The 21,168-nt window shown below is 42.3% G+C and overlaps 1 protein-coding gene across 1 annotated transcript in view; it reads left to right on the forward strand.

The window, feature by feature from the left end:
• Positions 1–15,720, forward strand: part of PTK2B (protein tyrosine kinase 2 beta) — a 37,902-nt gene extending 22,182 nt beyond the window's left edge. Inside the window, exons 16-30 of the mRNA XM_053460737.1 lie at positions 600–700; positions 1,041–1,156; positions 1,317–1,417; positions 2,369–2,458; positions 3,902–4,106; positions 6,291–6,399; positions 6,626–6,691; positions 8,568–8,693; positions 8,865–9,026; positions 11,890–11,928; positions 12,502–12,529; positions 13,448–13,494; positions 13,903–14,046; positions 14,514–14,594; positions 14,894–15,720. Coding sequence (XP_053316712.1) covers positions 600–700; positions 1,041–1,156; positions 1,317–1,417; positions 2,369–2,458; positions 3,902–4,106; positions 6,291–6,399; positions 6,626–6,691; positions 8,568–8,693; positions 8,865–9,026; positions 11,890–11,928; positions 12,502–12,529; positions 13,448–13,494; positions 13,903–14,046; positions 14,514–14,594; positions 14,894–15,109 — 1,631 coding nt within the window. The 3' untranslated portion in view covers positions 15,110–15,720. The remainder of the gene's footprint in view (positions 1–599; positions 701–1,040; positions 1,157–1,316; positions 1,418–2,368; positions 2,459–3,901; positions 4,107–6,290; positions 6,400–6,625; positions 6,692–8,567; positions 8,694–8,864; positions 9,027–11,889; positions 11,929–12,501; positions 12,530–13,447; positions 13,495–13,902; positions 14,047–14,513; positions 14,595–14,893) is intronic.
• Positions 15,721–21,168: the final 5,448 nt, after the last annotated feature.

The following is a 21,168-nucleotide window of genomic DNA, read 5'->3' on the forward strand; positions in this document are numbered from 1 at the left end:
GCAGCACTCCATGCCGTCGGCACCTAATACCGTCGGCACCTGTGATTAATTTATTCGCGGAAGCAGATCTGCTTCTCGCCGTAATTTTTTTTCAAATTATTTTTATAAAAAAAGGACACTAATTAAATGCTAATTTTGGAATTCTCAGAATTCATAGAAAATAAAGTTCCTAGATTATATTGCCTGGAAAATATATCGGCGGCAATAGATACGTAAAAGGTACCCTCCAGCCTTCAAAGCACCTTAATGTATTTACCCATTGCACAGCGCTGCGGAATATGATGGCGCTATATCAACGAATAAGAAAAATAATAGCTGAGTGTTACCTTGTATTTCCCATTTTTTGTTACATACAATGCATACAGGGATTCTGTATAATGCCCTATACATTTAGTATGATTCTCTGCCCCTCCCCCACCTTGGCCTAAGTCCATTGCAGAAGAAGGGTTCACCCAAACCTTAAACCCCGGGAGCTCTGGAAAGCTTAAAGCTTCATATAAGAATTAATAAGAAAAAGCGATTCAACAAGTGAAGCCTAGAGGGGCCAATTGGTTCTCTCCTGTCTTCTATTTATGTATCTCGTATCTTCCTGTCCGTAGACCTAATGAGGAACCTGGACCATCCGCACATCGTCAAGCTTATCGGAATCATCGAAGAGGACCCCATTTGGATCGTGATGGAGCTCTACGCGTACGGAGAGGTAACACAAACACAAGCGCCTCCCAGAAATACTTCTTTAACGCTGTCACGTGACACAAACAAGCAGCACTGATAGGTTGTTGCCATAGCATGTGATTAAACCTGCAAGTGAAATAATTTTATTTTTTGGACAAAAAATGTATCCCGGTCTATATCTATAAATCCCATCATCCACTGGTATCTCGGTGTTGTCCAGTTACAAAAGACTATGCTCTGAAGCCAAAGGATTCTGGGACTTGTAGTTCAATCTAGCCAAAGAAGTTGGTATCCCTGGATTTAATATTATTCCACCCCCTTTTCACAGAAATAAATGAATGTATTTTTAACGGATCTCTCTGCAGCTCGGCCAATACTTGGAACAGAATAAGAGCACCATCCAGGTCCTGACCCTGATCCTCTACTCGCTGCAGATCTGTAAAGCATTGGCCTACCTGGAGGGTATTAATTGTGTTCACAGGTAGGGGGAGCCACATGGGGCAGGCTGGCGGTAGGGGGGGATACACCTGGTCGAAGGGGGGAATGCCCTCAGGGCTCGTTGGTGGGTACGTAAGGGCTTTGCTCTTGGGTTCTCGATGACCCAACTGGGTGCGACCCACCGCTTCCCTCTCTCGTTCCAGGGACATCGCGGTGAGAAATATTTTGGTTGCAGCACCTGAATGCGTGAAGTTGGGGGACTTTGGGCTCTCCAGGTACTTGGAAGAGGAAGAGTATTACAAAGGTGGGTATTGTAAACTCTAATGCCATGGGTTTGGAATTCACGCGTGTTCCGCTGTGTTCTAGAACACGTAAGATGAAACGAATAAAGAAAAGAGGAGCGGCTGAAGCCTTTCTCATCCCCGGCGAACCAACGATGGTTTTTGGTAGAGATTCTTTAAAGACACAGGGAAAAAAATATATATTTTTTGAATTTAGTGAACAATTTTATTTTAGGAAGCAGATGAAATTTCTAAAGAAATAACATTTTTCATGTAATTATTATTATTATGAGGTTATTGCTATTTTTTCTTATTTTCCCCCGCAAATGCTCCATGAAAACCCCCTAACGGAAAATAATATTTTCAAAAGCATTTTTTCCCCCCTTAATCCATCGTTTAATGGATACTAAAAAATAAATAAATAATGAAAAGTGATAATATTAAATAATAAAAATTATAGTAAAGGGATAAATTATTTAATTATATTTCAGGCAAAGCAAGGTTTTTTTCTTGTGACGTTTTCTTTTATTAGGGATACATTCCCTTTATTATTCTACCAAATACAGAGTATGATTCGTACTTTATTGTAATTCTATAAATAAAACATTTAGATGTTTTTTATTTAAATAATTCTGGTATTTTGAATGTCTTTGATGCTAATGACCCGTCAGCCATCTGATCATTAAGATCCATGTTTCATGTAATACAGAACTTGAAGTATTTAACAAAACAAAAAAAAATTACATTTTCACACGGAAGAAATGCTCAATTTTGCAACCTAAAAAAACGTTGGTCCTCCCTCTTTGCACTGAATATGATGATGTGATGATGATGTGATGATGATGATGTGATGATGATGTGATGATGATGATGATGTGATGATGATGTGATGATGATGTGATGATGATGATGTGATGATGATGATGTGATGATGATGATGTGATGAGGATAAACACGGCAGTCTCTTCTTGCAGCTTCAGTGACTCGGCTCCCAATCAAGTGGATGGCCCCGGAGTCAATCAACTTCCGACGTTTCACGTCAGCCAGCGACGTCTGGATGTTTGGTAAGAATCCATTATTATGTCAGCGTGATTCTAGATTCAAAAAGGGCAGATTAGATGGGCCAATATTTTTTTTCTATAGTTTATGGATGTAGTTAATGCTGTAAATAATTATTGTAGCTGGAAACGGCTGATTTTTAATGGAATCTCTTCATAGGCATACAGAGGCCCTTTATCACTCCCATCACTCCTGTGTCCCAATGGCCCTTTATCACTCCCATCACTCCTGTGTTCGAACGGCCCTTTATCACTCCCATCACTCTTCTTTTCCAATGGCCCTTTATCACTCCCATCACTCCTGTGTTCCAATGGCCCTTTATCACTCCCATCACTCCTCTGTTCCAATGGCCCTTTATCACTCCCATCACTCCTGTGTTCCAATGGCCCTTTAATTATCACTCCCATCACTCCTGTGTTCCAATGGCCCTTTATCACTCCCATCACTCCTCTGTTCCAATGGCCCTTAATCACTCTCATCACTCCTGTGTTCCAATGGCCCTTTATCACTCCCATCACTCCTGTGTTCCAATGGCCCTTTATCACTCCCATCACTCCTGTGCTCCAATGGCCCTTTATCACTCCCATCACTCCTGTGTTCCAATGGCACGTTGTGTTCGCTGATCCAAGTTTAAGTATAAAAGGATAATTGATGGTCAGAAACCCTTTTTGTAATTGCCTTGTTTTCCATGAAAACAGCTGAGTGACCCCAAACTTTTCAAAAGTAGTTTCTGTATAGGTAGATATTAGTTTTGTGAACATGGAACATGTACGGGCTCAAAATGCATTGTTTTCAATGGGTTTTGGGACCGCCCATTGTCCTTAAGGGGTTAATGTCTCCTCACCACTTCCATGTCCCTGTATCCTTTCCTGCAGTGGCTCTTCTTCTCTTGCCTCTTCTTGTTCTTCTGCCTTCTTTCTTCGCTCCGTAAACTGGGCGTCCTGGAGCGCTTCCACAAAAGGGCGGAAGATATGGGGGAGTGGCTGTCTCTGTGGCTCCGCCCTTTTTGCGGTAGTGCTCCAAGAGGCCAGATTAATGCAGACAGATTCACGGAGAAAGAGAGGGAGCGGCATCTTTCAGGGATCACTTCCTCAGGAGCAACTGCGAAAAATGAAAATGAGCCCATAAGCGGGGTTTTTAATGATATTGTAGGCTGTAAACCATCTAATAGATTGTAAGCTCATGGGAGCAGGACCCTCTTCTCCTTCTGTACCAGTATGTCTTAACATGTGTCAATCTTATTGTCACTTCTGTAAATTATCATCTTTAATGTTATTTTTACCCACTGACTCTGTAATTATATAACGGATTGCATTACGCTTTATTGATTGGCTGAGTAGAACTCACCGATGATGTCATTATATCAGTCCGTCTTCGTGGTGACCTCATTAAATAAGGGTATTCTTCCTGCTGTTCTATAACCTTTTTTCTTCCATATGCTGTTCTAGGGGTTTGTATGTGGGAGATCGTTTCCTTTGGGAAGCAGCCATTTTTTTGGTTGGAGAATAAAGACGTGATCAGCGTCATAGAAAAAGGAGATCGCCTTCCAAAGCCGGAAATATGTCCCCCGACCCTGTACACTTTCATGACCCGCTGCTGGACTTACGACCCCACCGAGAGGCCAAAATTCACCGAGCTCGTCTGTAGTTTGAGGTAGAGCTCCATGCAAATTTAGCTGCATTATGGTTCATTCAATTGGGATCATTTTTTTTTTTTATGTGAAAATATTAACTTTGAAAATGCATTGTTTTAATATGAATGTTACAGAATGTTTACAGTAATTTGAACCAGAACACAGCCCCTATTTTTTAATGCGCGTTGGAGTCCATTTTTTTTCATGGACTCCAACGCATTTTACGGCATGCAAATCGGGGCAGGCATTCTTAAGTTATTGGAGTTAGGAAATGAGACTTCTGTCTCGTTTAACTCCACCCCCAGCTGCCTCTACCGAAAACAGGAAGCATTCGTCAGTACACTTCCTGCACATGCTCAGTACCACTCTCACTGAAATCACTGAAGCAGCAGCCAATCGCATTTATACAAGCATCACATGAGTGTACATGTCGTTGGGCGCTACATCTCTCACTGATTTCAATGGAATGTCACCCCCCATTGACCAGAATGGGAGCTCTATTGCGCATGTGCAAGAGGCATACTAGGGTACGCTTTCTGATTTCAGGAGAGACAACTAGGGAGGAGCTAAATGAGAAATTCCACTAACCAATGAATGTGCGTGAATTTGCATGCAGTAAAGTGCACTGGAATCCATGCAAAACGGGCCCCGATACGCATTCAACATGCAAAAAGGTTAAAAAATGTATTTTAAATAATTGTTTAATAATAAAAAAAATTCCTGCTGTAGAACCCTGCGATACCCTCATACCCAGCAAACATTCTAGACTCTAGAAAAGAGGGGCATCAGGGGAGGAGAGAGGGGCATCAGGGGAGGAGAGAGGTGCATCAGGGGAGGAGAGAGGGGCATCAGGGGAGGAGAGAGGGGCAACAGGGGAGGAGAGAGGGGCATCAGAGGGGGAGAGAGGGGCAACAGGGGAGGAGAGAGGGGCATCAGAGGGGGAGAGAGGGGCATCAGAGGGGGAGAGAGGGGCAGCCAGAGATGGGACAGATAAAACAGGGTTACTTTTTGGGTGTATTGAAGCAGGACCATGGGGTGCATTGCATTTGGGTGCCACTAGATGGCAGGAGGCATAGCAGGTGCAGGTTGGGGAGACGATATCCACCTCTCTGACCGGCCCATTATGGGGGAGTGTAAAGGGGCTGTAATATAAACCAGCAGATCATCGCACCCCCTTTATGTGTAATAAAGTTTTAATGCTTCAATATTCTAATTTTTTATTATAATTTTGTTGTATTATAAAATCATTTTCTATTTTATAACAGTTCATGTATGTGGGCGTACTCCGTCTTTAAGAAGCGTTTCGAAGCATCTCTTCTAGTAAAACACGCAGCGTCGTTCCTGAAATCCTCTAAATACCCGTTAAATTCCGTTTTCATAGAACTTCATAAATGAATTGATTTGCCGTATAAAATCTTACATTTAATCTGATTATTTATCTTTAAAAGTGGAGAAAAAACACCCAAAAATTGAATTTTCTGCAATAGGTTATAATATTTATTGAGCGGGAATAAAAATGAAGTTTTGTCTCCACTTGATGTCTCGGGGCTTCTAAGGACTCGATGATTTTTTCCGGCGACACCGTGATTGATGGGCGTAATGCATGCGCTCAGAGCTCTCCTGGGAGCCAAAACATAGTTCACGTCGCCAAATCTATACCTTCTCACCGTGATTATCCGACAATAAAAAGCCCATCTGCCGCTTCTGATTTTATCTAATTTTAGATTCGAGAGCCTTCTTTTAAGACACAAGAAAAAATAATTAAATTTTATATAAATATAATATATATTATATAAATATAATATATTATCATTAATAATAATATTAATAATAAATAATGATTCCTTTTTATTTTTGTAGGCAGAGGTTTAGAAACGTTTTTTTGGGATGGAGGCTAAAGAAATAAAGATATTTTTTAATGTAATTTTCAGATTATATTAATTAATAATTAATAGAATTAATAGGATAATATAATTTAATAATTTCTGTGCGAGTTTAACCCTGATGTATCCAGCAGCCGTGAGTTCTATATTCCAAAAAACACAATAATTGTAATTTAACTTTTCTTCGTTGAAATTCTTTAGTATTAGTATAATTATTAACATTTTTGGGATCAGTTAGTTAAATAAGATAAGTTTTTTTTTTATTTTTTTGTTTATTTTTTTTTAAATCTGTTTTTTTATTGTTTTTATTTTATTTTCTAGTGATATTTATCAGACAGAAAAAGAAATCGCAAAAGAGAAAGAGAGGAATAACAGACAGCGGCCTCCGAAAATCATTGAACCTCCCCAAATGCAAGAACCTCCCCCGAAGGTGAGCGGCGCTCGGCCGGGGGGCTTATTCAGCTGCTTAGCAATCTGGACGTGAAGGCGGCCATTTTGAACTAGAAACGTTCCAGTTTCATTTACTAGGAAGCGACAAAAATGTTTTAAACCGTGATGATTACTTTATTTAGTGTTTAGTAAGTCTGAAGAAGAGACCTCTGAGCTTCCTTTAACCAAAGACTGTATTAATATATATAACTTTTCCTACTCTCCAGCCGAGCCGTCCGAAATACAAGGCTTCGGCCCCGGGAAATTTGCTGGCTCCGAAGTTGCAGTTTCAGGTAAGAAAGACGGGTTTTCCAACTCGTTTAATTTGTACATGGTGCCCCGGGATGGGTACCGCCGTCTCTTTCCCAAAAGCCAAGAGGAGGAGGAATAACTCCCAAGATTCTGCCCGATTTGGCGCAATTGATCGAATTGTTACATCAATTTAAACTTTAATAAAGATTTTTTGTTTTTTTTTAAATTAAAGGCCATGGATTAGAAAAACGTTACACCCGGCCTATAAATCCCAGTATTCCCAGCCAGCCCTGTGCCGTGGCCTGGAATGACATGCGTCAAATCTGCCTCTATTGTGAGATCCGGCAGCCTTATTACCCCCATAATAATTAATTACCCCCATAATAATTAATTACCCCCATAATCCCACCAATTACCCAACGGCTAATTTGCCCTTATGAACCAATGCAGGTGGTATTTTACTACGTCATCTGTCCTGTCTGACTGCCGTTAGCAACCCGTGCCTGCAAGATGTGTTAAGGCTGCTGTCCCACTTAGATACATAGAATTTCATGCCAGATCGGCCCCATTCGGCACCCGTCTAGTCGCCCGTTTCTCCTGCTGTAAAGACTCAATCTTTAATCAGTCGTTGGTCTCGTCTTAGATTCAGGAGCCGTATGTTTATCCCATGCATGTTTAATACCCTCACTGTATCACCCTCTACCACTTCTGCTGGGAGGCAGTTTTACTTATCTGCCACCCTCTCTGTAAAGTAAAGATTCTTCACACTCCATCTAAGCCTCTGACCCTCTAGTTTTAGATAATGACCTCCTGTTCTAAAGATTAAACACCAGCCGCGGAACGCGTTGAAACTGTAATGTCACAATATTAAATAAACGGAAATATTACGCCGCAATTTGAAAAACATTCATTTCCCGCCGGCCCCGTGAGGCTGTGTGCTGTGCTGTGATAACACTTTTTGGGCAAAAGACATTTTTCGAGAAAGAAGGAAAAAGCTTTATCTTACCATGACAGGGAGATAAATGAAATATGTAATTTTGGGTCATTAAGAGAATTTTTGATGAGTCTGTTCTTTGAATTCTTACAAGGTCATTTAATGCCGCTCATCGCCATTTGTTAGGATTTGGATCGCCGCTGTCTGTAACGATGGGGAGGGGGTCTCTGGAGCGAACAATGAGATCTCACAGAATCCCAAGTAATAAAAATTATTTAAGAGAGCAAATTATACGCAAAAATCTGTAAATAAAACACAAATATTTCGAATATTTTAAAAAAATACCTTGGTATTTATTTTTTATGAATAGAAGCATTTAAATACATAAAGAGATTTAACAAAGTACATGAGGGGAGTTTATTTCAAAGGAGGAGAAAAGAGACCAGAATCTAGAGGAAACACTAGAGGCTCAGAGGCTGAGATGGAATGTTAGGACATTTTAATTTACTGAGAGGGTGGTAGATAAGTGGAACAGCCTCCCAGCAGAAGCAGTAGAGGGTAATACAGCGAGGGGATTTAAACATGCATGGGATAGACATACGGCTCCTGAATCTAAGACGAGACCAACGACTGATTAAGGTCTGAGTCGTTACAGCAGGAGAAACGGGCGACCAGACGGGGGCCGAATGGGGCCGATCTGCCATGGAATCTGCCAGGTATGGTTATATAGTATCCCTGTTCCAGTGACGTTAAGGCGCTTCCTCTCTCTGTCTGCCTACTCTCCCTCGCAGCGCCATCGGCAGCCATTTTTGCCCTGCGCCCCCCGTCTCTATGTCCGTACCGCCGACATCAGTTACCCTCTGCTGCCGGCGGCGCCTTTGTGTCTGTTTGTTGTTATGTGTGATCTTTTCACCGCTTGATGTCCGTGCTGCTAACCTTCTGTTTTTTGTGCCGACGCTTTTGCCCCTTTTTCCGATGCCCAGGTGCCCGAGAGCCTGTGTGCCAGCTCCCCCACTCTCTGTAGCCCCACTGAGTACCAGTCTCCAATAGACTCCACGCGGAGTCCTCCGCTCCTGCGCCATACCGTCTTCAAACGCCGCAGTATGAGGGTAAGGCTTGCATGCTTGCAGTGGCCACGTTCGCCAACTCGTTCTTTACTCGTTGTGGTTCCTACTTTCTTCTTGGTTAAGATCACTTTTTATTTAGCGCTTGATTTCGGGCCGAACTGGTTGGCCTCCATTCATTTCTCTCTCTGTCTCGTTCCGGCGTTTCTCCTCAAGGAAGAGGACTTTCTGAAGCCCAACAGCAAAGAAGAAGCCCAGAAGATCTGGGAGAAGGAGCGGGCCAAAATGATGCAGGTCCTAAACCGTCAGCAGCAGCAGATGGTGGAGGACAACAGGTGGTTAAAGCAGGAGGAACGGACTCTGGTGAACAACCTTAAGGTGAGGGTGAAGGTCAAGGGCCAGGCATGGTGATGACCCAATGGGCCTCCTCTCTCCACATGGACCATTGAAAGAGGGATCGATTATGAGGAGCCTAAGCTTCAAAAACACAAACCAGTTAGAAACGATTAAACTTCATAAATAACTAATATTTCCGGTCAAATTTCCCAGAAAGATCTCGTTTCCCGTGAGTATCCAGTTGGCGTCCAGCGATGATGTCAGCGCGCATCTCGGCAAACGTGGATTATGTAGGGCTGACCCTAGAGCCGTCCCCATGTAATCCCTCATTTAGATTCGTTTTAAATGTAGATAAAATAAAATGTAAAACAATAAATGAAAAATAACTGTTGAAAAGGGTAGTTTTTCTTGAAACCTACCCAAGAAAGTGAAAGGAACCCCCGATGATGTAATGGGGATATTTTTTGTTGGTAAAATCTGGAGAGTTTTCAGGGGTTAATATAGAAAAGGGAATTACGGGTTTTATCAGCAATCCATCAGTTCCTATGAATAATAACGGCACCACAATGTGTTAATATTCTTAAATATCATCAGGGGTGGGCTGGCCTGGTTGGTGGGGGGGGGATTTGCCTCCCAGACTGCTCAAAAATGTTGAAAAAAGGAGATTGTATGACTTCAAGGATTGAGGGGAGCGAGAGGGCGAAAAGATCAGGAAGTGAGTATGTATGTGCGTACATTAGCACAAGGGCGTGTGTGTTATCACAAGTGTGTGTGTGTGTGTGTGTTAGCGCGAGTGCGTTAGCATGAGTGTGTATGTGTTAGCACCAGTACGTGTGTGTTAGCGTGAGTGTGTGTGTAAAGTGGAAGCCTGTTATGTTGCCCCTGTCATGCTTGCAAAGCTGTTGTGGGTTTAATGGCGTCTTTACCCGGATTCATTAGTTGACTGAACGCTGGAAATTTCTGTTTCCCAGACGGGACTCGTTTCCCACCTTAGATTTCGTGCCAGGTTTCGAGATTCGGATATGCAGAGAGTAAAGTGTAATTGGGTCAGATTAAACACCGTACGTTAATTTAATGCGGAATAAAGAATTAGCGACCTCTGTGAGGAGAGCTCCCCGCTGACGCAAAGGTGAAATCTTTAATGCAGAGATCCAGCGATATCGTTCCAGTGTCAGGATGTAGCTTCATTATAGGTGAATATTAACCGTTTGTGCCCATAAAACATGTATGAAGGCTCATTTTGGCAGAATATATTTAATGGAGTTCAGTCAGAAGGACAGATCCGTGGGTTGCTACGGTGATTGCACAGCTTTTTTTTTGCGACTATACACCAGAATCGCTCTCAGTATAACTCCCAGTATCCTGACATTTACGGCGGCAGTTGCCACGGTTAAGGCCGGCATAAAATGTTAACGTGTGATGATGTCATGTCCTGGATTATGGACGGCTCCCTTTAACTGTTTAAGTGCTGGAGGTACTTGTAGCCCCTGCAGTGCCGTGGAGCCTTCTGGCAGTTAAAGGGTCTGCCGCTCTATGGAGCTCGCAGGGTCCATTAACAGAAGACAGAATGAGCTTTAACTTGAAGCTGTAACCCGACGGCGTGTCCCCCGCAGAGCTTCCGACAGCTGCTGCTTCATCTGCCATGCGGGCTCCTTCTGTTCCCTGCTTGAATTAACGCTGCCGGCCTTCCAGAAAGAGCTCCAGGAGGTTCGCTTAGCCTGTTTTTAAAAGGAAAATTAAAAGCCAATCGGCGTCAAGAATCCTCAGAGCATGGAGGAGGCAGGGAGCTGCAGCTCTGAGGCTGCAGCTGCTCCTTAACATAACTTCTAAAGAATGCATACTAAAGTACTCTTAAAATAATATGCGTTGTTATTTGACGAGGCGGTCAGGGGCCGTAGACAATCCCGTTAAATCTCAATCTGTTCTCTTCTTTCCAAACAGTGTCAGATTAGGACCCCCGGGGTCCAAAACAAATCCTCTTACCTCTCAAGCCTGTGGCTCTTCCCGTCCTTCCACATGGTGCCGCGCTACTGCCGTGGGGTCACATGATGTTACTCTGCTGAGCTCCTGGCTACACTAACATAAAGTCAAATGCGAGGGAATCGAATGTAAAAAAAAAATTAAATAAAGTGGCAAAGCAGTAAAAATATTCCTGCATTTCATTTAAAAAAACTTAAAAATGAAATCAGAGGCTGTCGCGAGGGTAACATTATAAAAAATGAGTAATCTGAAATTGATTAAACTGGTTGAAATAAGGGAATTAATTTTCTTGGCTATTCCTCCATTATGTGGCCTTTAGAATTGTAAATCCCAAGTGCGTTACTTTACATTTATCGACGTTAAACTGCAGCTGCCGCGCTCCACCGTTCTTCTAATTTACTTAAGTCATTCAGCGTTTGAGTTGTTCCGCCCCAGAATGTCTACCCTGTCGCAGCCCTTTGTATCATCCGGCTCTCAATATCGATCCCTGAGGGGCCTCAGTAGAGACAAGTACTTCCTCCCCAATTTACCCCGTTATCCATTTAACTCTTTTGGCATCCAAACACTGCTCCTCCCTGATCTATTTTTTTAGTCACCCAAAACAATACATTTGGTGGGTGGGCATGATCTGGGAGATCGGTTCCACGCGTTCAGAAAACGTTTCTCCTGGTCAAATCATCTTTTTTTTTTTAGCCACATAAATTAACCCTCTGTGTCCCGAAGCTCTTCATAACCTTTAATTCTTTAATGGAACCCGCTTGCGTCTCCGTAACCAATGCCCAAAGTATGTTGCCTATGGTCGGCGAGGTCCATCAAACCACTAATTGGACCGTGATGGCCCCGTGCCCGTTAACCAATACTGTTCTGTATCCTAAAGGGATTTAATAAATGAAAATTATCTGACTTAAAATGTTTTAATCTACAGGATCTTAAACAGAAAACTGTAGACCAACCGCCTCCGGAGGTGAGTAAACAAAAACGAGACAAAACCTACGGAATTCGGACCCGGAATTTCCAAGAGCGATATCTGCAGTTTGTAGAATACACTTAACAAAAAAAAAAAAGAATTATCCTATATTTAATGATATAAAACATATTTATATATTGTATAGCGCTGCGGAATATGATGGCGCTATATAAAACAATAAATAATAATAATATCATATATTTATATTTCTTAAGATGCCCTAAAACACAAAAAGGTCCATCGTCAAAGTGTTATATCTGTTAAGACTCGTATTTTTTATAGCATATGGAAGGTAAAGATTATTTTGGGTGAAAAGCCTGGCACAATGTGGCAAACATTACGCAGGACATGCCCCTGAAGGGTTAAAGTTGTGTAATTGGCCTGATTTTTTTTCTGAGAAAAATCTACAAAAAGGGTAGTATATACCCAGAAAAGGAATTCAAAGAGATGAGCCAAACTGGTCATTTTTTGCAGCCACCATGTGTCCATTATTCCATTTTTTGGTGTTTTTTTTTTTATATATACTTTTTTACGTTCACAATAAAATAACCATTTTTTGTTTTCTTGCAGCCTCTTCCTGAAAAAGAAGTCGCATACAGTGAGTAACGGGACATGTATAAGACATAATAGGCCATGGGGTTTACACTCCTCTCCCCAAGGCTGTACACCCACCACGGCTTCTGATCATCACCCATAGTCGGGGGGGGGCGCACAATTAATGCGTTAATTAAAGAATATCCCTTAGAACAGTCAAGTTGCTAATAGTTCTGAACTTCTTGAGACAGTCCTGCTCCCCCGTTCCGCTTTTCGTTCAGCTCCTAAGCTAAGATGTTAAGGGAACATTCTGGAATAGTGTGATTAGAGGAAACGTTGGATGCCAAGATGACCATGAATTGCGATGGGGCACATTTCATAGAATTCTGGCTTCTGGTATGAAGAGCCAACATGAAGCCCTCCAGCAAGTCCCGTGATCGTTAGCTAGTCACGGGCACTCTTATTGTCTTTTGAGGTCCTTGTTTGGTTTGAGGGAAGTTCTACAACAGCTGCTGACCCGGCAGCTCTCTCTTTAAGGGAAACTTGTAATCGGTAGAAGCCATGGATTCCCCACCAGCACCATGACATCTCCCGTATTGCAGTTTGAATGGTATTCTCAGTTACGTATTCTGGCCCCAGGCTAACTAGATCTAGGGTGGCAGATCCAGGAGGCGGTGGCCACAAAGCCAGGGTTAGATTGACCTGTTTGGTCATCAGCTTCTCCGGCACGGCGCTTACTCAATTGGCCGGTTGGGGATATTGGAGATCTCTCTTGTAACTGCTCTGTGTCTAGCTGGAACGGTCTAAATATCATGCTTTACCCGGTGCCCCGTGTTACGTCATATCGGCCATGAAGGTCAACGGTAAGAGGGGGCGGCTTCAGGAAGCTTCTCTGGGTCGTTCTCGCGTTCGCAGCTATGGAGATACAGATGACTTTGTTGGGTTTTGGAGAAATAAATGACAGTTGTTTTTTTTTCTGTAGCTGAATTCACTGTCGCCCCACAAAAGCCCCCCAGAATGGGAGCGCAGGTAGGTAATGTCGTCTCGCTGGGCAGATCCCATTGGTCACCCTTGTCATCTGACCACATCCTCTGCTTCTGCTCTGTGATTTGGTGCCATTGGTTAAGGTTTTTAGGGGAGGTGGGGGTCCATGTAAGTATTATGTGCTACTGGCTAGTCCTGGTGAGCCCTATGTTGACGTTCCAGTGCCTACTAGAAGTATGATGGGAATTGTAGTCCACAGCTGTTGCATTTTTGAAGGCTGGGAATTTGATTCCCTTGCCAGAAATAACTCCTCAATTATGCAACATTTAAGCTCCTTCAGATTTTTTGTTGGGAACGCATAATCGGCATGTGACATAAAAGCAAGCATTGATAGGCTGTTGCCATAGTAACTAAAATCTTCTATACAAGTTCCCTTTTTTTTGTCTTATGAAGGCCATGCAGCAGACTCCTACGGCTAATTTAGACCGCACAGACGACCAGGTCTACCAGAGCGTGATGGAACTGGTGAAGTCCGTGCTTCATCTCAAAAATGAGATCTACCAGCTGCCGCCCGAGGCATACGTCAACGTCGTCAAGGTGAGAATGGAAGCAAGGCCTGCTCACAAAAGAAAGCGAGAGGGATCCATGGACGTAGCGTAGTATTTAAAGTGGGTTAAACGTATTGTAGAATTTTTAATCAATACTTAAGGTTTTTGTTTCTTTTTTTATACTTGAATTTCAAAATCTGAGAATTAAGCAACTATCTGGTGATGTTTACATAAAAAAAGCATTCTCTCCCCCCCCCCCGGCGAGGCATCTGGGAAACCCAGGAGGAGGGAACTCATCCCTGAATTGGATTTATGTTCAAGTTTATTTGTTGTTCTAGTTCTATCAGTTCTTTTTCTTTTCTTGTTCTTTTTTTGGCTCTAATGGCAGATATGGTGATATGTAATAGGAGAAATGTCCAATCGGGCCAACAGTATAAACCAGGAAGCAATTGTGAACTCATATCTGTTGGATAAAAATAAACTGGCTGCTGTCTGATGATGTCATTATTCCTATAGAATGTTGGCCTAACACTGAAGAAGCTCATTGCAAGTGTTGACGAGATTCTTGCATCTCTCCCTTTGTCGTCGCGCACAGAGGTAAGAAACAATTTAGCATTATGACATTTTTTTTTTATTTTTTTTAAAAAATCAATTTTTACAGGACTTCAATCAATTTAATTGCTTGAAAATCAGTATATATGTTCCTATTGTTTTTTTCTTTCTTTACTTCCTGATTTATTTTTATTTTATTTTTTAATTTTATTTGCTTATTACTTTTTTATTTTTTTTAATTATTTCTAGAAACGTTTGGGCAAACACCCATGCTATAAGTAATGTTTCTGAAACAGTACCCCATAACTAATGTTTTCCTGCGTTTTTTTTCCATCAAATCACAGATCGAAGGAACACAAAAGCTGCTAAGCAAAGACTTGGCGGAGCTAATTAATAAGATGAGGTTAGCCCAGCAAAACGCCGTGACGTCCCTGAGCGAGGAGTGCAAGAAACAGATGCTGACGGCCTCGCACGCTTTGGCCGTTGATGCCAAAAACCTGCTGGACGCGGTGGACCAGGCAAGGGTCAGGGCAAACCTGGCGAAAGTGGCCTCGGAGTAACACTTCCTGCGAAAGAAAGGATCCAGCACAAGAAGAAGCTGTATGTTTGTTCACCGCTGCCACCTTGTGTTTGTTAATAGGTATTGCAGGTGGATGATGGGAAAAAAAAACAAAAAAAGCTTAAGAATATTTTTTTAATGTGTACGAATTTTTTTGAGTCATTGGGAATGGCCATTTCACATAAAAAAAAGAATCGAAAAAATAAATGCTGCTTTCTGCAAATGATATTTAGAGATATCGGATATTGATCGGTAAGAACTGATAATACTGTGAACTGCGGAGCCAATACAGGTATATTTATTTTGTTAGATAAATTCCAACAATGCATTTGTCAACAGCGGACAATTCGCTTCCAAAGGATACGTTTTATTATGGTTCTTAAAAATGTAGTGGACTTCCTGTATATATATAAATATAATTAGTTTTTTTTTACCTCTATGACAGATGAACCAGTTAATTGATTCAGTAAATTTTATGGCTAAATGAACATTTCTTTTTAGGTAAGGTACTTTTTAAAAAAAAATTCAAACTGGATGTAAAACTGCTTTTTTCTTGTGTATGTGAAAGTATTTGTGAACAAATTGTAAAACAAAAAAAACATGTTTTATAGACCAAGCACATTTTTTGGGGGTGGGGGGGTGGTGCAGGGGGACAGATAACTGAATTTTAGTTAAAAATCCTTCAGCTTTTTTTCCAGCTTGGCAAGAAAGCCTTTTAATGACGATAAATCATACGGAGGACAGTTTCACTGCATTCCATGGGTGGATTTTCTTTCTTTAATCTTTTTCGGTTCATTTGACTGATGCAGGCTCAATGTGGGTGGGGCTTAATGTTAGCCCCACCCAGTCATACTCATAGCCAGCCTACTGACTCTTGTGCATGCCCTTCTCAGTTTTACTGTATGCCCCGCCCACTAACCTTGTTTTTCTAACCTTTAACCCCTTAAGGACAATGGGCGGTCCCTAAACCCATTGAAAACAATGGGTTTTAGTGTTTCCTGGGTTTTAAATCGAAAAAGAAAAATTGACCAAAAAATAATAATTTAGCACAGTTTGCCTGTTAACGCAATCTATGGCCTCCTTTCCTTCCTATATACGTCCGTGGCATTTCTTTGATTCCGTCTCACCTTTTGGATGGCCTTTCACTGTTGGACTAGTGGTGTTCAAAAAATATTGAAAACAATAAAACACGTAACTACTCGGCTTTTTACTTCTCCCAAAATAGAGTAAATTGAATTCTTGATTTCGAGATGTTTAACCATTTCTAGGTGTCTAATGCAGATTGACATATGTGACAGACCACCACGTCACTGACCACCACGTCACTGACCACCATGGTTGACCCAAGATTAACGTTCTGCCCAAAATGTCTTCTCTTTATTACCAAGAATGGTATCCTGGAACCCTCTGAGACATCGAGTTTAGTCGGGAGACTTGGAAGCTCAACTCACCAAATTCATTATGAGTTATGGAAGCCCGACCTTTCCGTCACTAGATGATGTCAGGAGTCTAGAGGTCGGTTGTCCATTGCTGCAATTGGCTGAGAATCAGCCGTCATAATGGCCATTTTTACCGGCCTTCGGCAAAGTCTGGATCCTCGAGATCATCCATACCGAGAGCAGAGCTTTGCCTTCATCTCATTGGCAGGCGCCTCTTTCAGCTCCTGTTCTTTTTAGTGTTTTTGCCTTTTTTGGGGGGGCATTGGATAATTCTGTAATATACATTTTTGAAAATTATATTTTTGGTGGGTGCTCTTCAATCTATCTTTCTTGATATGGGCAAAATTTTTGCAAAACGAAAACAGATTTTTACGAAGTACAGTTAAGCTTTTTTTTATTAATGTGCTCACGGGAATAATTTGCGGCCCGGATATATAATTAACACCGTGTTGGCGCCATATAAAGAAAACTTTAGGAAAACTAATAAAAAATAGAACTAGCTATTGGCAAGCGTTCTTTATTCTGGTTCCGCACAAGAATAATTTTGGCAGCGGCATATCTACCCCCCCTGCACGGCCCGACTGCCAATCACGTGTGCCGCCGGGCGGAAGTGATCTATTATTTTTATAATTATCGTATTTTTTAACTAATGATGGCTCCTCCCACCTAAGCCTCTCCTACTTATGTCCACGGTCATGTCCGAGGTTTTAACCCCTATTTAGCCATGCCTCAATTTCTCTCTACACCTACCCCACGAAGACCATCGGCTGAAACACCAATATTTCCTTACTTTTGGGGGGCTAGGATGTCTGCAATGGGAATTTTGCCCAAAATCGGTCCATTTTCTGTAGTCGGCAGTAAATTCTGATCCTGGTTTCATTTGTCATTTTGAATAAATATACCTCCGGTATAACATGAAGCTAAATATTAAAAGGGAAATTGAGTTTTTTACTACGTGGGTTATTAGAAAGTAGAGTTTTATTGCCGGTGTTTTTTTAGCGATTGCTGTAATCCCAAATTTTAAAAAAAAAAGTTTTTTTTTTAAATTGATTTAAAATGTGACTTAAAGAATAAATTAAAGTAGTATAAATCTAACGTGGGATATGCAAAATCATGTCTTTAGCTATAAATTCTACTTCGTTGGTAGAATAATAATAATATAAAGACGATAACATTTTTGCAGAACATCTAACGTTAAGTTAGGGTTTTACAGGGAATGGGGTTTTTAAGGATTTTTTTAATATATAAAATAGAGTTTAAATAGGAGAAGCCCTGTATACACCGAGATGTTTTCTGAATCCCAGAATGTCTTAAGAACATGTTCGATGTTCCAGCAGGGACATCATTCAGGACGGGCTCATGTTTTCGGTGTTGTTGCTGCTTGTACATTATTGTGACCTTACATTGGTGATTTAAGCCATTTGGTGCCGTGGAGCCGAGCGATTTTTGCATCCGCGGGGGGCTTAAACATCGCGTGTCCCTGTTTCGTGGTCATTACCCTTTTTTTTCTCTTAGTAATTAAGATTGTGGTACTGCTGTATGTAATGATGTTATGTAAATGGACTGTACATTATATACTGTGTAATAATGTTAATTTACATATCGGTGTTTCTGGTTGAAGACGTTCGTGGATTGCAGGTTTTTGTGTAAAATCTTTTTAACGGATTATTAACAGAAGCCGCTGTGCTCGATACGGGACTGAACTCTCGGCGTGTGTACATATGTACTTACTAAGTCTGTATTGCAGTAATAAAGTTGTATCATACAAAACTTTAAATTCCCGCTTAATCTATTCTATTCTTAGGTTTTGTTTCTGCAACATTCATGTGTTAAAGGGACACCCCAACCATCGTATGATAGCCGGGTGGTCTTTTTACACTTCTGCGAGGGTCCCCTCTGCTATTTGACTTGTAGGCTATCTGTTAGACCAAACGGCCATTCTCGCCAAGCCAGGAAAGTAGAGGCGACTCTGTGGGGGAAGCGGCAGACTTTCCATAAACATTAACCTTATCCAGACTCCAGACCATAGGGGGGTCTATAAGACCCTATAAGAGTAAATTTATTCAAGTCCCTGAACAAAAAGTGAAATGTCAGAAGACCATATAAGTCAAGCAATCCAGTCCGGCTCTTCTGCTCGCGGGCCGGTTGTAGGCGTTTCGGCATCGGACGGGGTCAGCGTGGGCTCCCGGACTGCTCAGTGGCCCCAAACGCTACAAACTGCGATGCTCTGTGGCCCCAAACGCTACAAACTGCGACGCTCTGCGGCCCCAAACGCTACAAACTGCGACGCTCTGCGGCCCCAAACGCTACAAACTGCGACGCTCTGCGGCCCAAACGCTACAGACTGTGACGCTCTGCAGCCCCAAACGCTACAAACTGCGACGCTCTGCGGCCCCAAACGCTACAAACCTGCGACGCTCTGCAGCCCCAAACGCTACAAACTGCGACGCTCTGCGGCTCCAAACGCTACAAACTGCGACACTCTGCGGCCCCAAACGCTATAAACTGCGACGCTCTGCGGCCCCAAACGCTACAAACCTGCGATGCTCTGCGGCCCCAAACGCTACAAACTACGACGCTCTGCGGCCCCAAACGCTACAAACCTGCGACGCTCTGCAGCCCCAAATGCTACAAACTGCGACGCTCTGCGGCTCCAAACGCTACAAACTGCGACGCTCCGCGTGTTCTGACTCGTTTCTTTCAGCATTAACTCTTTCAGCAGCCCACACAGGCCGCCCCCCCCCCCCCACGTGTATCAATGGGCCTCGGCCCCCCAACACCCTGTCGCCGGTCACCGCTTTTCCTTCCTTGGACCCCTCTTCATAAATACCGACCACCGCAGACCAGGAACCCCCCAGAACAGCTGCAGTTTTGGGGATGCTCTGACCCAGTCGTCTCGCCATCACATTCATTATAAAATAGGAAAAATCCCCCCCCCCGTGAATTTCTTTTTTGTTATTCTTTTTCTGCGCTGGGAATTCTTGTACATTTTTAGTTTTGGATACATTTTTTTAAAGGCCACACTGTAGAGTTGAGTAATTTAAATGATCTTTACAGCTGAATTCATGTTAATTATACTTTATTTAAGATCTTTTTAGCGGCTGGAATGGACAGTCGGGGTGACGCTGAGAAAATCACAAACCCTTTCCATTGAGGAAGAATGAATTAAAGATGACCCAGAACCCAGAACCATGACTGCGAATCATTACTGAAGCCGGGCTTAAATTAAGTGCAATGTTAAGGCTTACTCTTTGCTTTAAACTAAACATTATTTATAAAACAAGACTATAAAAATATATCTAATGTATGTGATTTATATCACAATATACAATATACAATAATATAACCCCCCCAGCGCTGTATACAGTAATATAACCCCCCAGTGCTGTATACAATAATATAACCCCCCAGCGCTGTATACAGTAATATAACCCCCCAGTGCTGTATACAGTAATATAACCCCCCAGCGCTGTATACAGTAATATAACCCCCAGCGCTGTATACAGTAATATAACCCCCCAGCGCTGTATACAGTAATATAACCCCCCAGCGCTGTATACTGTAATATAACCCCAGCGCTGTATACAGTAATATAACCCCCAGCGCTGTATACAGTAATATAACCCCCCAGCGCTGCATACAGTAATATAACCCCCAGCGCTGTATACAGTAATATAACCCCCGGCACTGTATACAGTAATATAACCCCCCAGCGCTGTATACAGTAATATAACCCCCCAGCGCTGTATACAGTAATATAACCCCCCAGCACTGTATACAGTAATATAACCCCCCAGCACTGTATACAGTAATATAACCCCCAGCACTGTATACAGTAATATAACCCCCCCAGCGCTGTATGCAGTAATATAACCCCCAGTGCTGTATAAAGTAATAACCCCCCAGCACTGTATACAGTAATATGACCCCCCAGCTCTGTATACAGTAATATAACCCCCAGCGCTGTATACAGTAATATAACTCCCCGGCGCTGTATACAGTAATATAACCCCCAGCGCTGTATACAGTAATATAACCCCCCAGCGCTGTATACAGTAATATAACCCCCAGCGCTGTATACAGTAATATAACCCCCCGGCGCTGTATACAGTAATATAACCCCCAGCACTGTATACAGTAATATAACCTCCCCAGCGCTGTATACAGTAATAACCTCCCAATGCTCTATACAATAATATAACCACCAGCACTATACACAGTATTAACCTCCCAGTGCTGTATACAGCAATATAACCCCACGTTCTGGGGGCCCCATGGTGAATCACATTGCTGCCAGTGTGTGTGTATATGTGTGTGTATAGACAGGCTTGTGTAAGGGCAGTGTATGTGTGTATGTGTGTTTATGAGCAGGCAGGTGTAAGGGCAGTGTATGTGTATATGTGTGTTTATGAGCAGGCGTGTGTAAGGGCAGTGTGTGTGTAAATGTGTGTGTGTATAGACAGGCGTGTGTAAGGGCAGTGTATGTGTATATGTGTGTGTAAGAGCAGTGTCAATAAAATAACCTCTGTAAAAAAAATAGCTGAGGGGGCACAATATTCCTTTGCCTCAGGAGAAAAAGGAGCCAGCTATGGCTCTGCTCACAACAAGCAGGCAGCGCGGG

The sequence above is a fragment of the Spea bombifrons genome, chromosome 3 (assembly GCF_027358695.1).
Source record: "Spea bombifrons isolate aSpeBom1 chromosome 3, aSpeBom1.2.pri, whole genome shotgun sequence".
NCBI classification, from domain to species: domain Eukaryota; kingdom Metazoa; phylum Chordata; class Amphibia; order Anura; family Pelobatidae; genus Spea; species Spea bombifrons.